The 24,192-nt window shown below is 30.8% G+C and overlaps 2 protein-coding genes and 1 non-coding gene across 3 annotated transcripts; 1 reads left to right on the top strand and 2 right to left on the bottom strand.

Annotated features, from left to right (window-relative positions):
- The first annotated feature begins 359 nt into the window (after positions 1-359).
- On the top strand, positions 360-6,195 carry LOC122578475 (type I inositol polyphosphate 5-phosphatase 1-like). The gene is given in 12 exon segments (XM_043750448.1): positions 360-544; positions 637-651; positions 653-791; positions 940-1,017; positions 1,856-1,928; positions 2,047-2,151; positions 2,473-3,046; positions 3,680-3,864; positions 3,953-4,061; positions 4,691-4,821; positions 4,942-5,146; positions 5,914-6,195. Coding segments are annotated over 12 exon segments (1,701 nt in total). The 5' UTR covers positions 360-496; the 3' UTR covers positions 5,953-6,195.
- A 1,558-nt stretch (positions 6,196-7,753) lies between these two features.
- Positions 7,754-7,824, bottom strand: TRNAG-GCC. Its single transcript has one exon. It is a non-coding gene; the product is annotated as a tRNA-Gly (tRNA).
- Positions 7,825-15,176: 7,352 nt separating this feature from the next.
- LOC122611251 (probable choline kinase 3) lies at positions 15,177-18,300 on the bottom strand. The gene is made up of 8 exons (XM_043784242.1): positions 18,207-18,300; positions 17,318-17,737; positions 16,894-17,015; positions 16,605-16,800; positions 16,378-16,495; positions 16,186-16,233; positions 15,682-15,782; positions 15,177-15,575 (listed from the first exon to the last, which is right to left on the bottom strand). Exons 2-8 carry the CDS (start codon positions 17,666-17,668, stop codon positions 15,405-15,407), a joined length of 1,107 nt encoding a protein of 368 aa, XP_043640177.1. The 5' UTR covers positions 17,669-17,737; positions 18,207-18,300; the 3' UTR covers positions 15,177-15,404.
- Between the last annotated feature and the right edge of the window lie 5,892 nt (positions 18,301-24,192).

The following is a 24,192-nucleotide window of genomic DNA, read 5'->3' as shown; positions in this document are numbered from 1 at the left end:
TGGTTCAGATTAAAAATTCAAGTTTGAATCTTGACTATTAATTTTAATCAAATGGTTCAAGTTACTCCAACTTTACTTATAAAGTTGCAACAATTTAGAGGATTCCTATCCTAAACCCTTCAACTCAAAACTACCCAGATCCGAGGCCTGATTTTGCCTACGCAAACGTTAGCCGAGATCTGAGAACGGTAGTGAAACTGAGTCCTACCCCACTCCCAATCCGTTCGGCCTAACAAGTTTGTCAAAATAAAGTGATGCGTATAATAATTGTGGTGTTAAAAAATGAATTAAAAAATACTTGTAATAAGTAGTTGTCACATCTGAAAATGCGACGGGGGTCACTAATTTGCCACGTTTTCCGTCCAGTTGATCCAAAAAAACAGACAGTGAAATTCAAACTATAAATATAAAAACAAAAATAGCCACTCTGGCGGTAATTCTCTCTCCCCTTTCTTCTGCCAATTATAACTTTCTTGAAACCAAAAAACAAACAAACATGACCCATGATAATCATGGTCAACGCTCAAGAAGTCGTTCTCCTGAGGTATGTGTCTGTCAGTTTGTGTTCATATATATAATCACAACTATATCATCAGAATGATTGTTTTTTTTTTTTTTTTTTTTTTTGTTTTGTAGAGAAACTGGGTTGAAAAAATGTTTAGGGTGCAACTGTGTAGAATTGTTATGGCCAAGATTGGTTATACAAAAATGGCTGAATATATCTACAGATAGTTCTGATTATAGTGCTGATTCTGATGATAATAGTCTCCATGATCCTATTATTCGTGCAGGTTTTTGTGTTATTTTATTTGGTGTTAGTTTTTGTATATATATATAATACTCGTATATATTTGTTGTATCTGTAATTAGTGGTTTTGGTGGTTAGTTTGTTAATTGAAAGATTAGGGTTTTGATTAGATTTTTTTATCATGTGCACAGAATCTTTGTGTTATCGGCCAAAAGGTTCCGGCTTTAATGATAATAAAGGAGATGAATTTAAGGGTCATCATCATAAAGGTAATCATAGATACTATTTTGCTTCTTTTTGTAAATTTGGTCCTTTTTTTGTAAATTATGACGGTATTACGCTATATGTTAAACAAAAAAAAAAAGTGGACTAGGATTTAGGAACTTGAAAAAATTACTTTGCTTTTAGCTCAACAAGATTCCTAGATCGGCCTTTAGCATTTTGATAACACGATACCCTTATAGGAGGGAGTGCATCTCTTTAAAGTATTTTTGGCTTAAAAGATGTGTTCAAAATTAGCCCATACTCACCCTGCTTAAGAATAACTGTGTTTTTTGGCTTAAAATAACTGAGTAATAGACCATGATCAATGAGCGGGTGTCAAAAGTTTCACCCATCTAATGTTATTTTTCGTGTCTTGTAAAGAAATGTTCTTTAAATCATCAAGCATTACAAAAAACTTAAAAGTTAAATTTCATATTGAAAAGTGACGAGCTTGCTATGGTGTGACGTCTGGGCGTAATGCCATATGGTATAAATTTGGTCAATTTTCATGTGTCAACTATTACAGGGAAATGGAATTGATGTTAAGAAAATAACCTATGTCCTTGAAATGACACCGTAAATATGTGATGGAATCTCATTGTTATTGAATTAAATGAATGACTATTTCTAGAGTTTTAAACTCTCTCTCTCTTTTTTTTTTTTTTTTAAAAATTTTTTTTATCATGTTTATAGTAGTTGATTGTGTTTTCAGCTTTAAAAATTGAATATACCACAAATGCTTTTGTAAATGAAAAGAAAAGGGTCGGTTCACAAAAAAGCTACAGGAATTTTAATCAATTGATTCAGACTTTGTGGTCTGTGCTGGTTCTTTTCTTACATCAGGAGATTTTCCTAGGTTAAGAAGACGAAAATCAGAGACATTCAGAGATCAATTTATCGATGCAAAGGAACTCAGGTATGCTGCATTTTTTTCCATATATTTAGTCGCACTATTTGGCTTTTGTTATTGTCAGATCTGATCTACTCTCTAAGCTTAATATCTTGTTCCCCGCCCCCCCTGTTTATGCTCTTAGGGTATCTGTTAATACATGGAATCTTGGAGGGGAATTCCCACCAGAAGACTTGGATATCTCAGAGTGGCTCGATACTGAGTACCCTGCAGACATATATGTGATTGGGCAAGTTTCACTAGTACTTAGTTGTTATTATGTTTAATTACAAAACAATTAATTACTGAGTAAATCAATATAGGAAGCTGTAAACACTTGAATAAGCTACGGGTGACTTTTGAACATTTAACCCAATTCGTTTTAGCTAATTCTTTCTCTTCTATATTTACTTGTTTGACCATGTTAGCAATTAATGTAACCCAAAATCTTTCTTAATTTCATGTAATCCCCTCTAGTAGTATTAAACTATTAATTGAGTAGTAGTAAAACTAAGTTAAAGACCCTGTCATACTGTAATTTAATTTGGAAATATATCTTTTATTCTTGCAGTTTTCAGGAGATTATACCCTTAAATGCTGGAAATATTTTTGGTTCTGAAGATACCCGTCCAATTCCAATATGGGAAAATATCATTCGTGAAAACCTTAATAAACTGAACCTCGTGAACACTGAATATAAATGCTATAGTGACCCTCCTTCTCCTTTAAGATTTAAACTATCTGAAGATGCTCCAAATATGCACAGTGAACTACCGGTAGAAAGCGATACTGAGAGTGAGGATGAAATGTGCACGTTTAGTGATTCTGTAACAAAATATCCTGTAGAAAAAATAGAAGAGTTTGTTGATTCATTTAAAGATTCTAAGTCCTTTGTAAATTATCGTCCTTTAGAGTCATATTTGAGTGGTGGAAGAAGAGTCAGACCAGTGGTCAATGGGCTTGCAAAACTAGATCTTGACTCTATTATGTACAGGAAAAGAAAATCACAGTATGTTAGAATAGTAAGCAAACAGATGGTTGGAGTTTTTCTGACCATATGGGTTCGTAGAAGCTTGAGGAAGCATATCCAGAATGTTCATGTGTCGACCGTTGGTGTAGGAGTAATGGGCTACATTGGTAACAAGGTTTGTTTCTCTCAGTAATGGATAAATGTAGCAATGTGGTATCAATTTGTCCATATATGAGCTGTTTGTAGGATCAGATTATATATGTATTTTAAAGGTGGCAATTGGTTAATTTTGGTTTTTCTTATTAAAACGGATCAAATGGTTCAAAACAAACAAAAAAATTAGCCTAAAAGTGGGACAGTTTAAATGAGTAAAATGATATGAAACTCGCTCCAAAATCTATTACTAATGCATATATAGTATACCCTTCTAAATTGTTTGCATGCATACATTTAAATTGTTATTGTAGTTTTGGTTTATAATATATTAAAGCAATATCTTTTTCTATATCGGCAAAGAGTGCAAGTTGACCACTTGCCCAAATCGGCCTGCTTCAACCCATATGGAAAACAAAATGTTTTAATCCCAAACCCAAAATTGACTCGTCACATCTTGCCACCTCTACTGCATATAAGAATGTGAAAGGATACACTACTGACAAGGAATATAGTTCCTAACTTAAGTTTTATGTATACTCTTATGGTATGTTTGAACTTGTATCCTTACATAAATTATACATGGAATAAAACACTTAATTAATGTGGTTTTTATTTCGCTCTTGTATGATGATAATTTGTTTTTTTCTACCAGGGGTCCATATCAGTGAGCATGTCCGTATACCAGACAAACTTCTGTTTCATATGTGCGCATTTAACATCTGGTGAGAGGGAAATTGATATCATCAAGAGGAATATTGATGTAAATGAGATATATAAGAGGACACGTTTTAATTCAATGTCAAAAGTTGCACTTCCAAGGAGCATTAAAGACCACGAGTAAGTATACTAGTGTTTAATTGTGTCAAAAACATGTTTTCAATTGAATTTTAAAGGTCATTGAAAATTAGGATTTTGTATATTACAGGCGAATAATATGGTTTGGTGATCTTAATTATCGTTTCAATTTATCATACGAAGAAGCATGTGATTTGATATCTAAAAAGGCCTGGTCCGAGCTGTTAGAGAGGGATCAGGTATGTTGGTAGTGGTACTACTCAAGTTATTTTAATCCACATATGGTTACACTATTTGCTACTGGTTCTAAAGTTTATTTGTGGATTAATACCACAGTACACTTGTTTACTGCTTCTGTGATCTATGTTATGTGCAAAGTGCAAATGATTGATTCACAACTTAGTCAGCAAATATGTGTTTTAACTAACGATGGCAAAGTATTAGGGTTGGTCAGGCAGGTTGGTTAACAGGTCAACATGATAATTCTTTGTCACAGATTGAGTCAAACTGAAACACTTAGTGTGCATTTTACAATAATTATTTAGTTCTCTTGAATAATACAATAATACTCGGTAGTATAGTTTTCTTGAATAAAGAAGTCTAGGAGGCAATATGCTTATCTATACACTTTCAGAGACTTTTGAACTTGTTTGAGCCTTTTTCTTTTTAGCGAAAGTTTAGACTTTATCTATTTAATAGCGATAACTCATAACCTGATTCGGTCCCATTTTAGCTATTTTTTCTTCTCATAAGTAAAAGGGTTAAATCACCACTGCTAGTTGTTACGTACTTCCTAATAAAAGTTCAGCTAGTGAGCACATCTTAATTGCCACCGTTAATTTTAATATCTTACCTGACAAATTTGTAGCTAAGAGATGGCGGCGCATTCGATGGATGGGAAGAAGGTACTTTGAATTTTCCACCAACTTATAAATATGAGCCAAATTCAGATAAATACTGTGGCGAGGATCCTAAAGCCGGGAGGCGTACTCCAGCATGGTATGCATTGATGTTGTGTCCCCGGTGTAACCTAATTTTGAAATTCAACTTTTCTTCAGAAAATTTCTTGTATATTATCTCGGCATTTAGTGTTTTCTTTATTCCAATGGTTTTAATCAGGTGTGACCGTATACTTTCATTTGGGAAAGGGATGAGGCAACTGAGCTACAAAAGGATTGAGAATAGACTCTCGGATCATAGGCCTGTGTCTGCATCATATATGATAGATGTTGAAGTGTTCTCTCTAAGAAAGTTGCAGCGGGCCCTGACGTTTACTGACACGGAGATTCAAAACTATGGGATCTCTCACTTAAGAAATGCAAAGGTGAGATTCTTTGGTTCCTTAAGTCACTCTATGAATCTCGAATTCCAAAATAACTAGAGGTGTCTAAATGGGTGGGTTGGAAAACATGGCAAAACAGGTTTGGTACTGGTTGTTTGGGCCTACCAACACTTTTTGTGTTGCACTTAAATCTATGAACTAAAATAGCTATGGCATAATATACTTTTTAGTTTTAACGTTGAACGGGAGATACTGTATGACAATGGTTTCTTTAGAACAACTGAATTTTACAATTTTAAACTTGAAATAAATATTACTCCGTATATTAGTTTAGGGCATAATGAACACCTTATATATTTTTAATTTGATTATTGTCTAATAACAATACTTAATCATTAAGTTAAAATCCATTACAGAATAATCACAAAGCTTGAAACAAGTATAAACAAGATAAGGAAAGCGAAAGATACCTGTATATGAAAATAAACATAAATGTAAGGAAAGAACACTAACAACTGTCAAAACCTAAATAATAATGGATAAAGTTGAAAGCATGACATTAAAGATAAGGAAGACAAACGAGTGAAGTGATATTTGCACATAACAGGTAAACACAGTCAGATGAAGAAACATATGGTCTGATTGTGAAAAAGTTGTTCAGTTAAAAGAATGTTAGAACCATTTATCGAATCATTAAGTGTGAAACATAGTTTACAAAAATCTCTGTAGCCTTGCTCCATGTTTCTTCTTTTATAATTTTTTTTCAAACATATATAACATTCTCACATGAATTTTTTGTACTATTTCAGGATACATTGGATGGTAATGACCAAGATTCTACCAATTGATATGACCATGTCTTGTGCACTGTTTTTCTTTCTCTCACTCAAACCATATGTTATTTTTTGGCTTATATATATTGTCCGTGTATGATGCACCATTTGGTGCAATCTGTGTCCAATTTTTTGGTGTCTCATAGTCTTGCCCAAATTTAAGGTTATCAAAACATCCCATTGTATATTTGTATTTTCAATTGTGATTGTATTGTTTTGTGCAGTAATAAGTTATTGCAGTTGGAGAATTCGATTCAAGTTCTGATTTTTTGTGTAGCAAAACCAATCGGAAAAGACTGTTAGGTTCCAGTATGTTTTTTATTAGTGAGTCCATTTTTTGTGATTTTCATTTTTATGCATCACAAATAATGTTTTTTTGCGGATACAGTCAGTGCGAACAAAAACGTAAAGTGTAATGGGTTGTATCAAGCAATAGATTATAGATGTCATTGCCACATTTCTTACCTTGTAAGCTTGTATAATTTTTTATTTATGTATCTTTTATCTTTTCAAAATGTTTTTCTTTGGTTAAGGATTACCCTTGGATGGTGAGTCATATTTAGCTTATTGTAGATTTGTAGTGGTCTAACCAGGCTTTGCCTACTGTCTGTCCAGCCAATTCCGTGTCCTCCCCAAATATGTCTAGGACAGGTTGAGACTTTTCAAGAGGAAGTATGACTTGTTGCTACTAGACCAGCATGGTGATGGTTCTTGTAAGCTTGTATTTGATGTGGTTTGATTTTGTTCCGGGTCTCCTTATCTTTATTTTTTTTTTACAGCGAGTTAGCCGTTAATAGTTAGCATTCGAGACACCACAATGACATCCAATTAGACAATATGTGGACCTCGAACCACGCATGTCTGGGATGAAACTTAGGACTCTCGAAAACCACCTTAATAATCCACTCCATAAATGTAGGAAGTGAGATTTGTACTTTGGTAGATTCCCCAAGGTCAAAGACCTTACCAATAAGTCACCCCATCTATTCAATAAGATCAGTTAAGCAGTTGTTAGGGCCACTCGCTTAATCTATAGATAGAAAGCCCTATGATGGGAAACTACCACGTTAGGTTTGGAGAGAGATAGGACCGAGCCCCGAAGAAAACCCCCCTCCCCTTCGGATTCCATATCTCTTTTGACCTGGTCCTGATGGATTCACTGGTCATATTTTCAGTCTTGTTGGTCTAACTCATTGCCTCCTTATCTTGATTTTGGGCAACCCTATCATATTATTGAAGCTAATATAAGTTCCTGGTAATTTCTAAGTGGATCCACTAGATCTTTTATACTTTCTACAGTTTTGTAGCAGCAGACATGTGCCGTGCAGCTGACGACACAACTTCATCAGGCAGATAAACTTATATAAAGATTGCTCTGGGTTTGCCTTTAAAACATGTCGATAGTGAACCAATCAACGTTTGTGTTTAACCCTTGGCTTGCCCAAATCTTTGCTAGCAATCTGACCATCAGTTAACCTTTCAAGCTAGGATTAAAGACATGCAAATTTAACCTCAAAACTCAACCATCTGGCAGACTAAACAATATGCATCTACTAAAATCATTAAAGCAATTCTTTGTAGCATATAGTTCCCAGTTACAATTTTTTTCCCCTGGCAATCTTGTGATTTTGTGAAGAAAGTTACGAGCAAATTGTAAAAGGAGTTCTATAGCAAGGCGAACTGTCATTGTACGTGTCATGTTACATTTCATAGATCATCAAACCAGATTTTTACCTTGGTTTCCTTTTTGCTATATATATATCATCATTTTTTCTTATGGAAACACATGAAAAGAAATGGCAAAGAAAAAAAATAATGCACCAGCCGGGAATCGAACCCGGGTCTGTACCGTGGCAGGGTACTATTCTACCACTAGACCACTGGTGCTTTTGATTTCATACTCCTATGATTCTTATTTATACCGTGCTAACCCATATTTTGAATATATATTTCTCGAGTATACGACAAAGTTTCTCTGATCGTCTCATGGAGTTCAATATTCACTATTTTAATTTTTAGGTAACGGTGGTAAATAAGTTTCCAATCTTTATTTTAAGTATCAGTCTACCTTAATATTGAAACCAGTAATTCATGTAAATGGGGTTGGTGACTCATTGGTAAAGTCTTTGACCTTAGGTTATTACACCAGGGTTAGAATCTCACTTTCTACATTTGTAGTGGTAGATGATTGTGGGGTTTTGTAAAAAAAATCAAGTTAACCAAGATAAAACATTTAAAAAATAAGAAAACCAATAATTTGTAAACTTCCTTTAGTACATGAGGTTGGGGCAAGACGTAATAGACAGATGGCTTCGTTGACCATTGACTTTAGATTATATATGAAATGAGATATGTTACTTGGGCGTTGCCCCGGGAGATATCACATTTGTTAACGATTTAGAAAAAATATTATTTAAGATATAATGTGCCATAAACTTTTTGAAGAAAACATGTATTATTCAAATTATTAAAAACTGACATTTGTCAGTTAAAAAATAAACTGTAAAAGTTTTGTGTGAAAGTGAAAGTCGTTCGCGTAAAAGTTTAGTGCTAAAAGTGTAAGAGACTTAAATGTTGTGGTGAAAATAAAAGAAAATCAAAAATTTTAAAAATTTAGTGCTAAAAGTATAAGGGATTAAAATGTTGTGGTGAAAATAAAATGAATAAAAACTTTATTATTCTTTACAACTTTTTCCGTACATTTCTTTTTAACATATGTGTTAAAAAGTTTGTTGCTAAAGTGTAAGAGATTAAAATGTTGTAATTAAAATAAAAGATTATCAAAAAGTAGAAAAATTTAGTGCTAAAAGTGTAAGGAGTTAAGATATTGTTGTGAAAATAAAAAGATTAAAAAGTTTACTAAGAATTATAAAAGTTTTGTTCTAAAAGTGTAAAGAGTGAAATTATTGTGGTGAAAATAAAAAATAAAATGAAAAGTATACTATTTTATACATGTTTTCTCGTACCTTAAAATAAAAGAAAATTAAAAACTATGAAAGTTTAGTGCTAAAAGTGTAAAGAGTTAAAATATTATGGTGAAAATAAAAAGAATACAAAGTTTACTAAAAAATATTATAGTTTAGTGCTAAAAGTGTAAAGATTGAAAGTTTTGTGTTGAAAATAAAAAATTAAAAAGTTTACTCAAAAGTATTATAGTTTAGTGCTAAAAATGTAAAGATTGAAACTTTTGTGGTGAATAGTCAAAAGAATAAAAAGTATACTATTACTAAAAAATATTTAGTTTAGTGTTAAAAGTGTAAAGATTGAAAGTTTTGTGGTGAAAATAAATAGAACAAAAAGTTTACTAAAAAGTATTATAGTTTAGTGCTAAAAATGTAAAGATTGAAACTTATTTACTAAAAAGATATTATAGTTTAATGCTAAAAGTGTAAAGATTGAAAGTTTTGTGTTGAAAATAAAAATAAAAAGTTTATTAAAAAGTATTATAGTTTAGTGCTAAAAGTGTAAAGATTGAAACTTTTGTGGTGAAAGTAAAAAGAATAAAAAGTATACTATTACTAAAAAATATTTAGTTTAGTGCTAAAAGTGTAAAGATTGGAAGTTTTGTGGTGAAAATAAATAAACCAAAAAGTATTATAGTTTAGTGCTAAAAATGTAAAGATTGAAACTTATGTGGTGAAAATAAAAAAAATAAAAATATACTATTCTTTACATGCTTTTCGAGACTTTGTTTTTAATATATATATTATAATTTAATATATCAAGATGGAGACAATTAGGTCAATGTATTTTCAATCATTAGTAAGAGCGTGATAATTAGGTAAAAATTAATTTTGGAAAATGATAAATCCTTATAACCAATCCTCTTAAAAATTCTCCTAATATATCTACTTGTTAACACATGTAATCCAATAATTATCTTTCTTAATCTCACCCCCTGATTTTCCACATGTCACGATTCCATTAATTAGGAGAATTTTTAGGCTAAACGATTAGGAAGATTGATCATTGCCCATTAAATTTTTGTAAGGTAAACGATATAAGGATATATCACCTTAAAAATTTACTTTTGGTATCAAGAAATTTTCATTTATATATAACAGAGATTGAAATCTGAAGGCAAACCTAAATTAAATGTTAATGCTAATAAAATATCATTATGTTTATAAAAAAATTTAATATAGATGCACAAAGGAAGCAAAAAATATTTGATTTTAATAAATATTAAGAAGCGAGGCTACTCTATTGGGTCAATATAAAGAAAGTACCGAAGGATTAAGGTATATATGAGAAAGTGAGCCCAAAAAGTCATCAAACGTACATAAACCTAAGAAGCCACAAAAAGAGTTTGAAACATACCATTTCATTTTTCATTTTATAACGAGTTAAGAAGATATCCACATATGACATATGTTATGTTTATTTTGTTTTGAACTTAGTATCAGACACGTTTTGCAATTACAATAATGCCAGGGCAACCATCGATTATACAAATTGTCGTGAATGAACCTCTATGACCACAAGAAGTATATATATTTGTTCCGAGCTCGGGACTTCTAAATTTCACCCTTAAAGATTAAGCACTTACCAGTAGACCACCACACCCTTGTTTAGAAGCTACGAATTGGTACCGATTATTGTTTGTAATTTGCAGAACTGGAACGCATCATGGTGCAATAACTATGACCTTTGGACTTTGAGTACTCATTTGGTTTAATCCTATCCAATTAGATGAATGTAGTTGGTTTATTAAATGTAGATCCGATCCTGCGATCCATCCAAACTAGTTATTGATCCCATCGAAACGAACCAAATTTCTATTTGAATTTTTTATTATTTGTTTTTTTTTTTTTTTTTACTTAACGAGAATTTTGTTTTTAATTCATAGAGGGTAACATGAATTATATGAGTTTGATTTTGTCTAATCCGATCAGAAAACCAACTTATCGTAACCTCAATGTCCAATCGTCCAATAAGACTATTCGGTTACATCCAATGATCCATATAGTGAACACTCCTTAGTCATTTCATAGTTGAAGTAACTTTAGGTTTAAGTAAATACTATCAAAGATAAAAATGACCACTTCTACATATATATCAGATCCATAAGCAACATCCAAAATTAGAACATTCATTCTTCACCACTAAATTGCAACATTAATGTTCAAAGCATCTTTTTTTACAAATAAAGCATTGAGCACTTTTCCCCTCCATGCTTCACCATTAAAAAAAGAAAATGGAATCTCCTAGCTAATTCTAATTCTTTCTCGCTTTCTCTTTTTCTCATATTTTTCAATTCTTTTAAAGCTAGCAATGTGTTATTATCAAAGGTACTTTGGACAAGTGAATAATAAGTAGCTAGTCAAATGACAACCAAACAAACACTAGTATGATACTTCTGCAATTAATGTAGAGACGAGTACTAATTTTATTTTAAAAACGAATTTGGATTACTGACAAACTACTGTAGCACTGTCTCACTTGAGCAGCTGCATACCCATATAAAGAAACACTCAAACACATCATATAGGTGTGAGAAAACCACCCAACTCAACATGAAAAACCCCAATATTTGTTACATGTGTGACTTGAACACACGATCTTCCTATTATTTAACCATTCAGGTGATGTAGTATCCCCAGCATAACCACTTAAATTGACGGAGTCGAGAACTCTTGAAGATGGTTTTTTCAAAAGAACTAAAGATTCAACTTTACAATAAATAGGTAAAGGAAAAAAGAGTTGGTACCATATGCATAAACAAGTCAAAAGATCATTTTCCTTTACATTTTAAACCATTTAACAAGTCAAATATCTTATTTATGTATAAGATATTTGACACCATATTTGATCATTTTCCTTTACTCTTTTTTAACAACACCGTATGGTTCCCGTCATGAAGATTTGACACCATTTTTGCATATGGGGTCAAACATCCTTATCTTTAAGAGATACAAAGGGCAACTCTTTCGGAATTGAACATGTGACGGGTCGTAAAATGCATTCAATGACATTAAATCTCCTAACACGTATATCATGTCAATAATACCAAAAATCTATCATATCAAACATATTGATAACTTCCAAATATAATGCATAATAAAGCGCTATCGAGTGTAGTAACCTTTGCCGTTTAAAAGAAAACTACATCGATGAAAAGAAAGTAGATAGATACTTTGACAATTGAAATCCCCACCCAAGAAATGTAGATAGATACTTTGACAATTAAATTTTGGAAGAGTTCTTACGAAAGATTCCAATAAAGATGTAAGAGAGTACAAACCCAAAATCGAACGCGCATAACAAACTTATGTATAGCGTGCCTCTGTGAAATGCAGCTAGCTCGATCAGGTTATGGTTAAGAACAATTGATAATGATCGTGAATTATTTTGCCTCATTTTGTGACTCGTTTTAATTAGTAAGAATAAAGTTAATTATACTTGATAAAATAAATACGTTCATATATAAGTTGTGAGATGTAGTGAATGTGGTTGAAATAAACACTAACGAGATGAAAGATTAACGGTCAAATTAAAAATATGAGTTGTGTAAAAAACGAGTGGTTTTTATCAATTTAGAAACGAATATTATATTAACTTATAAAAATTTTAGATTGTAGTTGATCAAATGTATTGGGAAAGTTGATATTAATATCCAAATCCGAATTAGAACATTCATTTTTTACCATGAAATTCGAATATTGATAGGTCAAACCAGAAAAGCAAATGGAATCATTCTTTCAAACTCTAATTCGTTGTTGTTTATAATATCACTGGATCTTCTATCATGTTTGTCTATTACGTTTCTAAGCAGACTAATGTAAAACTAAAATATTTTAGTCGATAGTGTTGGAACCACGTTATTGTAACCGTCACTGATCATGTGTCATTCCTGATATGATAATTGACGATAACTGAAATCTCTATGTCTAGTAAATATATAATGGGCTTATTTACTCTTAGAGCACCCCTAATGGATTATACCAATACTAACCAATACCACATCAGCGCCACATCAGCAAAACCTCTTTCCAATACATTTTCCTCAATTCACACTCAATACCCAATACATCCAATATATTCCAGTACACTCCAACATATTTATTTTCACACTTTTAATTAAATAAATCATAAATATATTTTATAAAATAAATACAAATAATAAAACAATGATAATAATAAAAATATAGGAAATTTGTTATTTAGGAAAACAATGATAATATGTGAAAGGGAAGTGATAATCGTACCACAACATTTGATATATTTACCACACTGTACATGTTTCATAACACACTGTACAACAATACAATGCACAAAAGTGGTAAATTTATCAAATTCTGTGGTACGAATATCACTTCCCTATGTGAAAACATGGGGTAAAATTTGAAAATTTTATATACTAGATGACAAAAGTGTCATCATCTTCTTCACAACACCCACACAAACACAAACCGGAAAAAAAAAATGGCCGACCAGATTTGAAGATACACACACAAACACATATATCTATCTATATATATATATATATATATATATATTTCAAAGAATAAAAAAAAAAAAAAACAAGCAACCTTCTCCGTATTCACCACCACGAACCGTCCAATACCAGACTCAATACACACCTAATACGGTACACACCCAATGGTGTGTACCGTATTCAAAATTGAATACTAGCAATACGGAGATATATTAGGGGTGCTCTTAGAGACGTAGTATGGGTTTCCCATTAGGTGATTGTAACTAAGAGGACTAAAGGTGCACACATTAAACACCAAAAGGGTTTAAAGTGTAAATACTCTCCTTATATATAGAGAGTTATTAACCCTAAGTTAAAGTTAATCCCTACACACATAATACCTTAATTTTCGTGTGTCTCTCCTCTCTAAATTCGTGCATCATGTTCCAGCCGAATTACTCATCCCATTATTACTCAATCATCTTGTTATGAGAACCCGAAATCAATAGCAATCATGCTTTATGTTCTTACATGTTCCACAGGATGATTGAGGATATTTTATCACTCGAATCGAATAATGTTTATTCCAACAGTAAAACATAAAATAAATAGTTATCAAATGGAATGTTTGTCTGTTAGTATTCTTCAATAGTTCAAATCAATACAAAACAAACAAAAAAGAAAAAAATAAAATAATATTCAATTTCGTTTTTCACGAGTTTAAATGTGTCAATATCGTCAAGAAAGTTGAGATGTAAAAAACCTTTACCCTTACCTTGGGTACATGCTTAAAGAAGCTGCTTCTGGTTCCATCTAAAATAGAATAAGCCACTCAACTTTATTAGTAATCAAGATAAAAGATTAACCTTTCAACATTTGTCTCTAAAGTGTTTGTTAGCTCAATAGTATGCATATTATGTAAATTCTTTCAAGTGCGTGACTCTCTATTTGTGGATATTTTCGATATGTTGATTCGCTTCACTTATCTTTTGACTCACTTGAACTGAAAATGGGTAAACAGGAAGGTATCTATGTTCATGTGATCAGGGGAAAAGTCAAGTTATTGTGGTTTTGATGTACGCTATCTATCTAATTAACCACCTAGTATTATTTTGGTTTATCAAACTTCTTAGTTGAAAAAAAAAAAAAAGTTTTATAATATACTATACATAAGTTTGAATAAACAAAATATTCACAACTATAACTTATAAGTTTGAATAAATATAAGTTAAAAGTGTGCACATTAATTTGCGACACAATACTTTTACGCTCTCTTTTGTGGCCTTAAGGCCTTTGACACCTTAAATGTGTAATTTATAAATTTTTTACACTTGGAAGAGTTTATTTCTTTTTTCACATGTATAATGGTGAAATTTGTGATTTTTGTTTGAACTTGTTCACATCTATAAATATACAGATTTATAATGGTGTCTATTAAATTCAAATACCATGTTTCATTTAGTTTGTACTAATTGATCTATAGATTGAAACATCAACCATATGTTTAGGTGGTTGTTTAGGCACATGAGTCACACATTATAATCATTCTCCACTTAAAATACACGATAAATAAATTTTAAAAAAAAAAAAGGTTCACAAGGGAGAACAAAAATGCTCTAAAACAAGACCATAATAACTCTTTTTAACAAGTGTGTGCTAGTCATCATAGAGATTATATTGTACTCGAAAAATTCACAGATGTTAATAAACGATTAAGATAATTTAGTATCAAAGTTTTATATCAAATCTCATAATAGCATGAGAACTTTTTCTTACATTACAATTCACACATATCAATTATCAAGCAAAGAAGGCAAAGAAGTGATTAAAAACATTCTTTTCGCCTTTCCATTATCATTATGAGTTCATTACAAGAAATATCTACAAAACTAGTAACACAAGCCTTTAGTTTATGATCTAAGGTTTATCGTTCACGATCATGGTGATCGTATGCAGTCCTTTAGCCGGGTCAACAATGCTGGAGCTTGTCGGATGCATTCTATATTATTAATCTTATACATACAACTGTTATAGCTAGAACGAGTACGATTCATGTGGCAACACCATTTGCTTCCTCTTTGTTGGAGTCCTCATGTGCCAAGCCATTTATTTGAGAAACTGTCGTTTTGCCTTTCAAGAGTTCAGGCTTCCTCAACCAATACTGCCTAAACCTCTGCCTAGCGTAATCTATGTAATCAAAATCGATATGAGTCACATAACCCTGCTCAAAAGATACAAAAATGTGGAAGATCAGAACATTTCTTTAAACCAAAAACGAACAACTGAAAAATAACAATTAGTAAAAGAAGAATTCGAAGACTATGTACCGAGATTATTCCCCATAATCCCCAAAAAAGATGGTTCGCTAGAGTGTATTTTTCAATGTCATCAATAAGCAGATCCACTTCCTCATCACGCGGTTGATTTCCTGTAAACATCAATGAACAAGACAGATTTATCATCAAAAACCAAAAGTCATTTTCATCTAATGATAGTTGTTTTTGGTCAATTGAAAGAAAGTTTGACTTTTTGCCATTTGTACCTTGTAGATAAGAATGTTTGACTTTAACATATCATGCAAAAATTGTGTCAAACATTTTGATGACAGAAACAATAAAATGTTATAAAAATATTGAAACTTTGGCTTGTTCAAATACTTGATTGTAAAGTTTCCATAAAAGATATATTCTAACTTTTAGCTTTGACTAGATCAAATTTAATGGGTCCTGATAACTAGACTTCTTGAACAAAACCCCTAAATATTTTATATAACTTAGATAACTTTCATGTTCATTCTAAACGAAATGAGGATGAAAAGACGTAGTACTGACCTGAGGAGCTAAGATATGCCTGCACAAATCTTCTTCGTTCTTCCAAATCTGCAAAATTTGTTTATAAAACAGACGATAAGCGCATAATTAACAAAACAGAACAGTATTTAGAGCCAAATCAGTTCTCCTTGACATCTTATAGTTTTTCTAGACTAAAGAGCATATGAAATAGTCAAGATTAGTAAATATTACCTGGATATATGTTGTAATCTAAAACATGGGGTGTATCAGTGTGATAATTTGCTGCCCATTCACAAAAGTGATTTGCAAGATCATAAGGGATAGGATTGTAGCTTGCATACTCGTAATCCTGTTTAAGATATAAATGAACTTCGTTTGAATATATTCTCCTAACAAAAAGTGCATATTAAAGTCATCTTACACGTATATACATTTACCAATTTAGCAAGTTAACTTACAATTAGGGTAATGATTTTTGCTTCATCATCAATCATAATATTTCCATACTGTAAATCATTGTGACAAAAAGCAACAACTTGGTTATCATGTGACAACTCCTTTTCCAATGTGTCAATTTCGTTCTCTAGAATTTCGAGTTGAAACTCTTTTGCTAGTTCTGGGGAGCACAAGCTTCTAGCCTTAATCACCCACTTACTGTCAACAATATTAAACCGTAAATTCCTGAACAGATAACAAAACTATCAAACTTTGTGATCAAACTTAGAAAAGAAGAGAAGAATAAAATACCGCATTCTTGGCCATAGAACAACACTCTTGGAGCCAGGCATATTAAGGTTATGAAAGTCCCTCATTTTAGCTGCAATAAGTGTTGATATCTCAGGATCACGAAGATCACAAGCTGATAGTGTCTGAAATGGTTTATAAAGGAATTAGCTTTCATGTTTTCTAAAGTATTTGCATACAATAGCACCTATGGACCATTTGCATTATTGCAAGTTACATTGCAATTGATCATAGTTCACATATAAAAGAGTACTTACATAAATTCGAAATCTCCCCTTTAAACGTATAGCTAAAACTACACATATTCTACTTTTAAAACTAACAAGCAGATGACATCTCTATAATTATGATTACAATACATACAGCATGAGTATTTATATAAGCACTAATATATCTTAAACACGAGATGTTTAAGCTGAGGTTGTACCTTAGCATGAATGAACTCCTCCACTCGGCCTTGAGGAAACTGAGCAAGAAGGCGCGGGCCATGCCCATGGGTCGATATAGACTCAAAGGCTCGTATTTCTTCTTCACGATCAAAGAAAATATCCGACCCTTCACCATATATCCGAACCAACACGGTCCTATCATCATTTTCATTGGTGTTCTTTGGCCAAGTGATTCGATAAACCACATTAGTCATGGCACCACTTAAATGAACAACGTTCAACTTGTTAGTATCGAAAACATCTCCCCAATTCGAAGCAAGTCTTACTAGTAGCTTCATTAGTTCTTCGGGTTGTGTCCCTTCAATGAATCCATTGATCTTGACAGCCATTCGTGTAAATCAAAAAGTCGAAAATACAATCAACAAAAATGATTTCTTCTTCCTTTCAAAAACTATTGACTGCAAAATACATTCAAATATTCAATTAGTCCCTCCATCCATCTATTCTTTCTTTATCATCATAATTCAACAATTTTGGATTGCAAAATTGTTAATTCTACAAAGAGGGGTTCTCTTTGGAAACTAATCTAAAGCACAAACACATTTTGACTTTCTTTAAGATCATACAAACCATAATTGACCTCCAAAATGAACACCTAAATTCTAAAATTTGGGCATAACTTCAATCATGCATTAAGTTTATATCATTAATAATTCAAGAAAATGTTGGGTAAAATTAGTAACCAAATCAATATCAAGTTCAACAAAAAAAAATCAAAACTTTATCCTCAATAATCAACATTCAAAAACAGAGCATAGAAAGGAAAATAATTCAAGAAAACACAATTTACATAATGATCTACAAAAAAGCAACTAAATTTAGAATACCCATATGGAATAGATACAGAAATGGATAAAAAAGACTAACCCCAGATGATATAATCAAAAATCAGATTGAAGATTGAAAATCTTGAAAATAAATGAAAAATCGCCAAATTGTATTAAAAAGCTTTTGTGATCAAATAAATGGGCACAAGTAGTCATATATATATAGGGAGATAGAAGATAGATACAAGATTATATATTTATTAACTAAAATAAAAATGAAAGACGAAAAAATGTATTATTATTATTATTATTATTATTAAAATAAAAATGAAAGACGAAAAAATGTATTATTATTATTACGGAGTATTATATTGTATTATATATTTAATATTTTCAATTATGTAAGTATTTATGATGATTGCGACCCAGTTGACAAAGAATCTGCTTTATTTTTTCTTCCATTTGAAAGATTTTTTGAGAGATGGAGAACAAAAGATTCTATTTTTTTATTTTTGTATTTCACTTTTGAAAAATGTATTTATAACAATTTATTTTATTTTTATTGAATGAACTCATGAAGCGTTGGGAAGCGTAAAGAAACAAAGTGAACCGCGTATTAATGCATGAACCTGTTATAATTTGACACGTAGCGTTGACCATTTTCTATGATGAATGGGAATCAAACGGAAATAACGGAACTCCTGCCAATTGCATCAGCGGTTAAGGAACGAGGTTTTACCATAAGATTGTGTCTGATTTTTCGGAGTAACATCTTATTAGTTTTTTTTGTTGTTGATATGCTATTCAATCGTAGGTGAGGCTCGGCTAAAACTCACATCAATTTAATGACATATAAAGACCTGGAATTTTTTGCTTCACTATCTTTGAATCAAGGAAAAGTAAAATTTTATTAACATGATGAAATGGGAGAGATGAGAAAAAATTAATTCTTACAATTTATTTAACATAGGTTAATTAACTTTGATTAAGGCTAAGAGGAGTGATATGACCTAGGGGTGTTGATGGATCGGGTTGTTTGAGTTTCGGGTCATTCGGTTCGGGTTATTTGGGTTTTTAATAATTATAAATTAACTCATAACTCAAACCGAATAAGATTTGGGTCATTTGAGTTTGGGTTCTTTTGGGTTGTGTTTTGGGTGACCGAAATTAAATGCGATGTGCAACTTAAAATTATTGTTAGTTACGTAACATTACAACAATATAATTTCAATTCAAATCTTGAATAATAGTGATATTTATTTGGATTAACAAATTAGTTATATAACAATTTTGATTAAGCATTTTTTAATTCTTACATTAAAAGATGACTGTACTATCAATCTATCATAATAAAAGTCATAAACAAAAGAAATAAATTACAAACTATATAATAATAATAATAAAAATTACTGATATTAAATAAACAAATTTTGACAATATATAACTTTTCTTATATTCATATTTTTATCATTTGTCATATTTGTTTATTTATAAATATCAATTATTATTTAACTTTGTACCCACCTGATTTTATTTATAAATGAAAGTTTAATATTTAAATAATATATACTTAAACAAATTTGATGTGTTATATTAGTATATATATAACAACTAAACATCTTATTTAGGTTATTTGGGTTGACCCACATTATTAAGATTTCACCCGTAACCTAAACCGATTAAGCATTGGGTTATTCGGGTTAACCCAAATGGTGACTTGTAAACCGAATAACCCAACCCGTTTCACCTAAACTCATTCGGGTTTACTCGGGTTACTTGGATTTGGTTATTTTCAGCACCCCTTATGACCTCCTCTTGGCTACTTGCATGCGGGCACATTATGTGGCATTAGAGATGTCATGGGTAGCCTAAGCAAATTTAGTGGGAGTTGGTATGGCCTTCCATGAGCCATCTTCTCATTTTCGATAGCAGCTATTATAACAAATCCACTAAATTCTTTTTCGAGACATTGTTGATCGTAAATAAGGTTTCAATAAACTTTAACATATTATACATTATATATATATATATATGAGAAAAATTTCAAAAATCTATGCCCCGCTGGAAATCGGGTTTGTACACTCTCTAGGCCTCCCCTTGAAATCATAAAATCATCCATTTAAATACCGAAAGTTTATATAAACGATATAAAATAAGTATAAAAAGTCCAAATAAGAATTATGTTTAAAATGAGTCACATCATTATTATTTTTTGTTTTTATATGAAGGATAAAACAAGTAAATAACCAAGAAATTAAATTCCTTTTTTTACAAAATAATCTCTTATATAAATAAAATAAAATTCTAATGACATCATGATTTTTTAAATAATGCTTAGTTGTCATTATTACATTATTCCAATCAATTATATCTTTTTTATTTTCTTGATTTATGACATCATTTTATAAAAAGTTTAAATTATTTTTAATAGATTTATAATATCTTTCATTTTTAGCTTAAGTCCAATGTAAAATAAAATGTAATTATCTAAATTATTTTTAAACGACTATATATCAATTTTTAAATATAATATCACCATCTATTTTTGTCTTAATATTATCAATCAGCCCGTCTATATTAAATAATAAACAATTGTTATAAAATCATCATTTAAAAAAAAATTAAAATAGCTTAATTGTCACCTCTAAATTCTTTTTAAAATTAAGTTTTTTTTGTTTAATTTTCTTATGATATTATAAGTACTTTCCTTCTTTTAAGTTTATATAATTTTTATTTTTGTTATTTATGATGCTCTTTTCTATATAAAAAAAAATAAGTTTTTATTTTCCTTTGAAAACTCTATTATTTTATACATGGTCTTTTAATTTTTCATCATATGAATTGTTTTATCATAATAGATTTTTAAATTACCGGCATATTATGCAGGTTAATAAGCTAAATATACATTCAAAATATAAGATATACTATTTCGAAATTATGAATATGGTTGAACTATCTTATAGTTTTTAACTATCGACATAACTTAATATTACAAAAGTTTTATTTATAAGCCCGGGTTAAACCCGGGTTAATTGGCTAGTTCTTTCAAATATTAAATTTTCATAACTGAAACATTTTTAAAAGTTTTATACTACAACTAACCGACTAATAGTCATTATATATATTTTATTTTATTATAAAATTTTAATTTAGCATCTACGTGCCTTAAACTTAAGTATCTTATGTGTTAATACGGGACATAATATGGTTCTAGTAAATAAAAAATAAAAAAACAGAGAACTATTTAACTAGTACTAGCTATGTGAAAAATGATTCGTGCATGAAAGTGTACTATGAGTATTCAATTTTAAAAATCTCTATTGTGTATATTTAAATTTTATTTTCTCCATGATTGATGTATCCAATTTACAACCTTTTATTGTGAGTGTTAAATTTTACTATTGTTCGTTTAATTATCGTATGTAAGTAGTTGCTTATTTTTGTTGTCGTGTGTATTCAGTTTTGCCCGTTTTTACTATTCAGTATATATACTTTTTAATGTAGATTACTTCATACATGCATCAATTGAAAAGTAAAAGAGAGCTAAATATATGTAATAAATTTTTTTAAAATTGAATACACAAAATAACAAAATGAGTAAAATTTATTAAATTTTTATGCATTAATCCCACATGTTGAGAAATACGTTTACCACATAAAAAGAAAGTCCACATATGGCAAACCCTTGTGCAGTGACGGCTTAAAGTTTTTGGAGGCCGTAAACGAAATCAATTTTGAGACTTAATTCATTACCATATAAATTTAAAAAAAAAAAGTAGTTCGACTTTTGTTATTGAACTACTAGTGCAAATGTTGATGTAAAAATCAAAAGGGTATTATTGCAATACAAATTATATAATGGTACTTAGTTCAAAATCCAAGCATTATGCAAAATTTTGGGGGCATTAAAATTTTAGGGGCCTAATACATGTTGGAGTGTGATCATTTTATTATAAATCGCATGTCCGGGAATAATTTAAGCCTACGGGGTCACACGAAATGACACAGTAACTCGATAATATTAATTGATATATTAAAGTAATATATTAATTAGTTTGATCACGAAATAGTTAATTAAACATAATTAAAGGGTTAATTATATTTAATTAGTTAAAAAGGAGGATTAAAATGTGAAAATTGGAAAATGGATTTAGGCCCTAAAACTAAAAGGGCCGGCCATGACAAAGGCCTTGTAAGCCTTTGTCTAACTTGTTTTCCAAGATTGTTTAATCTAATTAACCCTTATATATAGAGGGCTTAATTCTAGGTTTTGGTTGTTAGACATACTTTTTCACATAAGCAAATTCTCTCCTTTTTATTCCTTGCTTTGAAGTGGCCGAAATTCCTTCTTCTAAGAGGGGTTTCGACTTTGAAGTTGAAGGTTCAAGCAAAAGGTTTGTTTGGTTTGTGATCGAGTACTAGCATACGTTGTTCGGGGTGTCTAGTGTGCGATTGTAGAGGGGTTTTGCTTTAAACCCTAATCATTAATAATAATCTTGTTATTATTATTTTTATTGGAGCTTGCATAAGGTACACGACTCAATTCTAATTTTTGTTAATTAATTTGATTGCATATATGTTTCGATTTCTTCCGTTGCGCATACTCGTGATTATGTTTGTTTAGGTGTTCATATTCTAACAATACAATCGCCTAATCTCATAGCAAAACTAGCACTTTAACGTACGTTATCAACTTTATATGAACTATTATCTTCTTTTGAAAATTTAGGTTTCATAAACTTAAGAAGTCCATAAGAAATCTCACTTAACTTTATTTTCCCCCCTAATATAATTCATTTTTAGTGGTATCACATAAAAGATGACTTAAATTGTTCGTGGTTCCCTACTATATATTTTTTTGTCCATAGGGATGGACTTCAACACTTCTTTCCTTTATGAACTTTATGCTATTATGCAAGGTCCATATATATATTCCAATCACACCATCACTCCATATCGACATGGAGTCATGGACACGACTTTTCTAATGCTTCTAAATAAGAGGATCACATGCACTTCTACTCAATATATCAAAGAAATGAGATTGATTGAACTCCACATGTTATTTTAGTTATGGAAAATGTTTTATAATTTTTCATTTCTAATATTTTACAAAATGGAAGGAATTTTTCGCATATGGTTTGATGGCGTATTATGTTGTTCATGTTTTCTTAAAAAACAAAAATAAAAAACAAAAGAGTGTTTTTCCCAACTAAACGTTCTCTAAATGTCATGGTTCTCGATTGCTTACCATTGATGAAAAATCGGATGAACCAACACACTCTCAATTGCTATACGAGCATATGCTAAAGAGAAGAGAGCATCACATCCCCCCATGCTACACAATTTATTTCCTAATTCGCTAACTTATCCCGTGTTAAGAGTTGGTTCAATATATCTAGCCAAATTGTAGATTTACGGATTTACATTTTACCTAATACCCTTTGTTTCATAAAAACTTACCAATAATCCATAGAGCCTAGTGATATTTGATCTATTGGGGAGGAAAAAACAAATCATATTTAATCAAAACAAGCCTTAAGAGTTGTGATTAGTTATAAAGTCAAATATATATAACAAGCATTAGGGTAATCTTTATAATCACATATACCATTTGATTTGTACGATTTAGACAAATGCAACCTAAATATATTACATGATCAAACCACGGTATCATTTTGTTCTGTTTCAGCAAACATATCGACAGGTTCGCTGTAAATAATTAAGTGGCTTACTTCGTTACACTTTAGCATGTGATTAATTTATGAGTTGGCATGGTTAATTTGTATGAAACAAAAAGTATACAAGTGATTGTTAAGGGAAATGATAATATTATATAAAAAAAATTTAAAAAGAAAGACATAAAAGTTTTCTAAATATCACTTATACACGTTGATTTTCTACTATTACAAAGTTTTGTTTCTTTCATTTTTATTCAAAAAAAGAATGAAGTATTCACAACCTTTTTCAGGACGATGATAGCCCCACTTCGCCCATAACCCCGGCAGGTGACCCATACATCTCTTCCCATGATTATTTTGTCCAGCCCATTTCCAGTCCAAGCCAGTAAACCCAAGCCCAAACCC

The sequence above is a fragment of the Erigeron canadensis genome, chromosome 8, assembly GCF_010389155.1.
Source record: "Erigeron canadensis isolate Cc75 chromosome 8, C_canadensis_v1, whole genome shotgun sequence".
NCBI classification, from domain to species: Eukaryota; Viridiplantae; Streptophyta; class Magnoliopsida; order Asterales; family Asteraceae; genus Erigeron; species Erigeron canadensis.
This window is presented reverse-complemented; position numbering and strand designations above follow the sequence as displayed.